General features: G+C 53.1%; 1 protein-coding gene across 2 annotated transcripts in view; it reads right to left on the reverse strand.

Annotated features, from left to right (window-relative positions):
* Window positions 1-5,204, reverse strand: part of GTF2A1 (general transcription factor IIA subunit 1) — a 30,032-nt gene extending 24,828 nt beyond the window's left edge. Inside the window, exon 1 of one of the 2 annotated variants that reach the window (XM_075503375.1) lies at window positions 4,858-5,204. In XM_075503375.1, coding sequence (XP_075359490.1) covers window positions 4,858-4,887 — 30 coding nt within the window. In that variant the 5' untranslated portion in view covers window positions 4,888-5,204. The remainder of the gene's footprint in view (window positions 1-4,857) is intronic. The other variant, XM_075503374.1, reaches the window with a different exon arrangement.
* Between the last annotated feature and the right edge of the window lie 796 nt (window positions 5,205-6,000).

Genomic DNA, 6,000 nt, shown 5'->3' on the forward strand with positions numbered 1-6,000 from the left:
AACTAGCACAGAAATGCTACTTAACCTATTCCAAATAGTGTTCCTTATTGTATTAAAAGCATCTGTTTCTTAATGCCAAAACCACATTCTGCAAATAAACATGCTTAACCTCAGGCATGTGAGTTACTTTACTTAAGTCAAGAGAACTACCTGTATGTCTGAAATTACAACCAAAATTCCTGCAGGATGGAGATGGCATTTTCTCCTTAAATCCTCCTCTCCTTAAATCATCTATTAGGTCCACTTTTCTAGTAAAACAGATTTTACACAAACAGGCCCTAATAATTTGCACCAGCAGTTACCTCCTCCTATCTCCACAGTCAGGTATTTTTGTAAGGTTTATTCACAAAGCCTCCTCAGTCTCTAAAGCCCTAGGAAAAAATATCAACATTCAGATACAACAAACTAACCCTTACAGCCCAACAGACTGCTTGGGAATGTTTCCTTTTTTACCTGTGTAGTAAGGGAAAAAAACAAATTCAAAGAGGAGGATACTGGTTTCTGGTGTCCAGCATTAGTTTAGCGAGAGAGCAGAAAGGCAGGTTAAGAGCATAGATGTTCACTCTGCCATTGATACAGCGTCCTTCTGCACAACTTCCGACAGCCCAAGCAAGCGGCTAAGCCCCCCGAAAGACAACAGCACCACAGGGGCGCAGAGAGCCTAGCGCAACGCAGGTTAACGAACCCACAAGCAGTTTGTACGTGCATGTATCTCTCTGCATGAGCCACACTGCGCTGGGTATAAAGATGCGTCAGAATTTCTGGACGCTGTTCTAATCACCCAGTATCACAATACATGATACACTCGTGGCTGTATGATTAGAAGGAAGGGAACAGAGAAGAAAGCATCTGCACGCTTAAAATGGAACAGTGTCTGTCTGTTTTTACCTATACATATTTGTGTAATACTCAGAAAAACCCTGTCCGGTTGAAAACGTTCTCTTGTGTACACTCCTACTGAACATCCAGCCCTGGCAGATGCAATGCCTTCCAGAGGGAGCAGTAATGCCTTCAAAAGCCATCCATAGTGGAATTCTGAAGAATATCACAGAACGCTCTTTTCCTACCTCAACAGAGGCAAATCCAGTAAAATTATAAAACAACCCTAAGCCCGGTCTTTAAAAGGAAGCACACTGTATTGTTTTAGATATACAATAAGCGTTGGCTTTAAGCATTATTTATATGATGCTCAAGCTGTTTATACAAACCACCTAAGACTCTGGAGTTGAATGACAAAATTATTTTCATACGCTGCTTACTCAAAAAATAAACATGGGAATACAATTACTGAACAAGTCTAAAGATGGGATAGCAGGTGAGTTAAGCTTTCCAATAAATTTCCGCATTCAGTCAGAGAAAGCAATGAACATAATGGAAACTTTCAAGATTGCTATTAAAATAATCATGCTTTCATCTGGTTTATATTAAAGTGCCTCCCTCATAAAGAGTACATTGCTGTAAACTTCAAGCTCTTTTAAGAGCAAAATACTCAAATCACTCTTCAATAAACACTATCCCAAACATTTACTATAGATTAAAGACAACAATTAAAATTCCTGATTTATTAGATACAACCACAAACACATAGAAAAGATTTGAAATCTAGTACTTCCCCCTCCGGGGACATACGGAAACGATTATATTTCACTTTCTCTGTACATCTTGTAAAGAAAACTCCGAGTATGGTGAGACTGCTACACATGCACACACACTCCAAATCCGAGGAGCAACCAGCAAGCTATTTTAAGAAATGCCACATGCGTTTGGGGGCTTACGCTTCCTACATTCTTTCAGTTTCGTGGGTACAAAAACTGCATCTCTGTAATTATTGTTACACTTGGGATTTCAGCAGTTTGGGTTTCCAATAACCAACACATTATGGAGAGATATACCACGGCACGCTTTGTGCACTTGACAGCAGTTTGTTCCTGGTTAATTCTGCAGTTATCCCTGAAATGTTGTTAATCTTTCTCTTTTCTGTGTAATTAGAGCTGGAAGCTAGCTATATGACAGCTAGAAGAGCACACTGTAAAGGTAACTAGTTTTAGTCACAATTACATCAACGATGTGCATAAAAAGAAGTAACACATATAATCTACATTGTAAGCATTAAAATTTGAGCTTTTTTTATGTTGTTGTGGACTTTTACAAATAAATTACCTTTGTCACCTACAAAATCTTATACTGCATATAACTGTTAACATCTTATATTCGTCCTTTATTAGGAAAAACAGATTTCTAGCAATTCAGATGTGATCGGATGCTGATGTGATACTATTGACACGTCAGGCTCAAAGTCTAGCTTCCTAAAGTTATCACCTGGTTGCAGTATTTCAAAATGTTCCTATTCATCTCTGGCAAGCCTAGGGTAAGCTATCGCACACGACCTGAATGTGCCAAAGTTGATCATGCACTATTGAAAAGTTTTACTACTTAATTGAAAATTAGCCTAAAGCATACCTATTTGAAGCAGGCCCATTTTAAGCTTGGCTTTTGCTATTCCAAACACAATGTTCAAACACAGACACCTTCCAAGAGAACTTTACAGAAGTTATGCCAGTACAGAAATACAGCCGAGAGAAAGCAAGTCTTAGTAAATTATTGAATCAAAGGTATTTACAAGTACTCTGGAGATTATTCAATATATATATACTTTGCTATTTGGTACTCACTTGGTCAAAAAAGAGAAGCAAAACCTCTAATTTACTATACAGAAATAGATCCTTTTCTTGCAATCAAAAAATAAAGCCACAAGTTTATACACAGAAGAAAAACTAACGGATTCCGATCACCCACATTCAATATGCATCCTACTGCCCTGCATGTAATGGCTGACTACTTTCCTAAAATTTTCTGATACAAAACCCGACAAAATATCAAACCAACGATGCTACTTTGCAATTGCATGACCCTAACTCACAGACAGGTCTGTGAAATTGCCAATTTGGAAAGGAAAACTAGGATGGCTTTGCATTTCCTTTTGTATACTGTTTTACAGTATACCAAATATTATAATTAAACCAAATATTAGTGAAAATTCTAAAACCTTTGCTCTGCCTGGACTGCAATAAAATATTTGTACACTTTAGTCACCAGAAATGCACAGAAATCATTGAGTAGTATCTGTGGCCCATGACCCATAGACAAAACTTTAATATTAAACATTACTTTTAGGATGACAGCTGTGGTCAGACCTTGGCAAAGCGCTATAAAGTAAGTACCACATCTCTCCTCAATGTACTGGGTAAGAACCGTTTAAACTCTACCTTCCCCACCCAGCAGAAAAACCACTTTGAAGAGCTTACGGGAGCACAGGAACGTGTGCCAGCTGTATGCTAGGGACAGGAAAAAAAACAGAACAAAAAAAAAAAAGAAAAAAGGAAGAAAAAGGCAAACACTTTCAAACGCAGGAGAGGATGAAAACTGCCTTTGTGCAATGCGTAAAAGCAAGGGAAAGTCCATTTACACCGGCTGGGAGACACCCCCCGCCCCCGCCAGAAAGCACCACCGCTCCGCAGGCCGGCGGCGACGGGGACGGGCGGCGCGGAGGGAATGGAAACCCGGCGAAAGCCCGGTCGGGATCCGAGGGACAAGCCACCCGTCTCCCAGCCTCCGCCGCGGACGCATGCACCTCCCAGCCCGCGCTCCGCGGCTCGCTCCCTATTTAAAGGCTGATGTGGTGTTTAAATGGAGAGGCGGTGACGTGGGGCTGGAAAGCACCTTCCCATCCTAGCAGAGTCTATATTAGAGAGCGGCAATAGCTCTATATAAACAGGGCAGCCACAGGGAGGAGGAACACAAGGAGCAGGGAGGCAGAAAGGCAGGGGGAAGCCATGATGGATCTGAGAGCCACAAACAAGGGGGCCGAGCCCGCCGCGAGGCCGCCGGGACGCCGGGTTTGTCTCCTCCAGCGCTTCGGGGCGGGGGTCGCGGCCGGGGGGCGCGCAAGGGGGAGAGGAGCGGAGAGGAGAGCGGCAGCCGGGGGGGCTCGGTGGCTGCGCAGGCTTGTGTGACTGCTTGTTGCAAACCTCTGTGAGTACAAGTGCAGCAGCGAGCCACCCGCCAAGGTGCAGAAAGCGCGAGAAGGGAACAGGGAGGGAAAGGGGTTTTTTTCTTTCTCTCTCTCTTTTTGAAATAAATACTGCCTCGCTCGCCGGAGAGAAGTTGAGGGCCTTCGCCCGGCTTAGCCGATCCGGCCGGGCTGGGACAAGTGCTTTTCAACCATCGTCTCCTTCTTATAAAGCAACATAAAATGGCTCCAGCGGAGCCCGGGCGGGCTTCGCCGCCACCGACGCCACAAAACCGAAACCTGGCTCGGACGCCGCTTCCCCTCGCCCCGGGACGGCGGCGGGGCGGGCGGCAGCGCCCGCTCTCCCCCGCCGCTCGCTCCGGCTCTCGCCCCTTCCCCGGGCGGCTCCCTCCGGCGGCGGCGGTGGCGCCCCCCGCCCGCCAGCCCTCCCCTCCCCGCCGGACCCCCAGCCCGCGGGCGGCGGCGCGGCGCGGCCCCGGCCTCCCCCGCGGGGCTCCGCCGCCCGCCGGGCCGCCCCGCCGCCCCCGGGCCGCCGCCCCGCGCCCCCGCTCCCGCCGCCCCGCTCCCGCCGCCCCCGGCTCCGCTCTCTCCCCGCCGCCGAGGCGGCCGGCGCCGGGCGCCACAAGTTGGCTCCCCGCCGCGGGGGTGAGGCTGCCCCGCGGCCCCCCGCCGCCCCTTCCCGCCGGGGGCCGGGGGGAGGGGGCCGGGACCGCTGGAGGCGGGCGGCGGGAGGGAAGGGAGTGCGGGGGAGGGGGCGGCCGGCCCCGCCGGCCCCCTCCGCCCGCGCTGCCCCCGGGGCCCCCCTCGCCCCCCGACCCGGTCCTTACCACGGGGTTTGTGTTAGTCGAGCTCGCCATGTCCCGAGCCCCCCGGGACGCCCCCAACCGCGGGGGGGGGAGTCGCCCCTAAAACAATAAACCTGCCCGGCTGCGTCCCCCCAGAGCCCGCGCGTCCCGCCCCGGCTCACGGGCAGCCCCGCGGCCTGGCCCGGCCTCGCTCGCCGGCCCTGGGGCTGCAGCCGCCGCCGCCAGCCGCCCGCTCTGCCCGCTTCGCCCCTTTATATAGCGAGAGCCGAGCAGCTGCGCGAGCGGCCAGGGCGAGAGGGGGACGCGGGCGGGGGGGCGGCGCGGCACCGCGAGAGCTGCGCGCGAGACCGCGCCGGGCCGGGCGCCGTCACGTGAGGCGCCCGCCCCGCCGCCATGACACCTACTGAGGCGGAAGTGGCTGCGCGAGGTCGCGCGCCCGGCTCCCGCGCAGCCGGGCCTACCGAGGCGGAAGTCCCTGCCTGTCCTCGGCCGGAGCCCCGCCCCTCCCCGCGCCTGACGTCACGGCGCCCGCGAGGCGGGCCGCGGCGCTGAGGGCGGACTCGGCCCGGCGGGCGCCGGGCTGTCCTCGGGCCCTGGCGGGACGGGCCCCGGCGGCGGCGGGGCCAGGGCGGAACGCGGACGCCCGCGGGGCGGCAGCCTGTGAGGGGGAGGCGGCTAGGACCGAGCCGGCCCGTGCTGACGGTCGCGGCCGGCGCCAGGCTGGGGAGACGTAACTCGCCTCGCCTCGGCTCGGCTCGGCCGCTGGGAGCTGCTCGCTCCTTGGCAGTGGAGAACCGCACCCACAGCTGCCTGCTTCAGGGCAGAGGCGACGCTTCCTGCCCCACGAGAAGGGGGTCTGAAGCCCTGCCTGGCCCGGCGAGCGCTGGTGCCTCCCCTCACAGGCGGTTAAAGAAAGGCCCCGTGGGCCGAGGGGCCACTGCCGTAGGCCACGGGCCCCAGAGTGCTTCTGGGCTCTGTGCCACCACCGAGGCTGGTAACAGTCCAGAGCGGCACGGGAAGAGGGAGGCAGCAAACTCTAAGAAGTCACTGATCAGGGTCTCACTATGGCCCAGGGGCACTCACCAGTTTGCAAAATTGCTGCCTTTAGCAGTTCCTCACAGCATTAGCAGGATCTCCCAGCTGTGCAAGGAGTAGTCAGAGCCC

Source organism: Mycteria americana, chromosome 5, assembly GCF_035582795.1.
Source record: "Mycteria americana isolate JAX WOST 10 ecotype Jacksonville Zoo and Gardens chromosome 5, USCA_MyAme_1.0, whole genome shotgun sequence".
Taxonomy (NCBI): Eukaryota; Metazoa; Chordata; class Aves; order Ciconiiformes; family Ciconiidae; genus Mycteria; species Mycteria americana.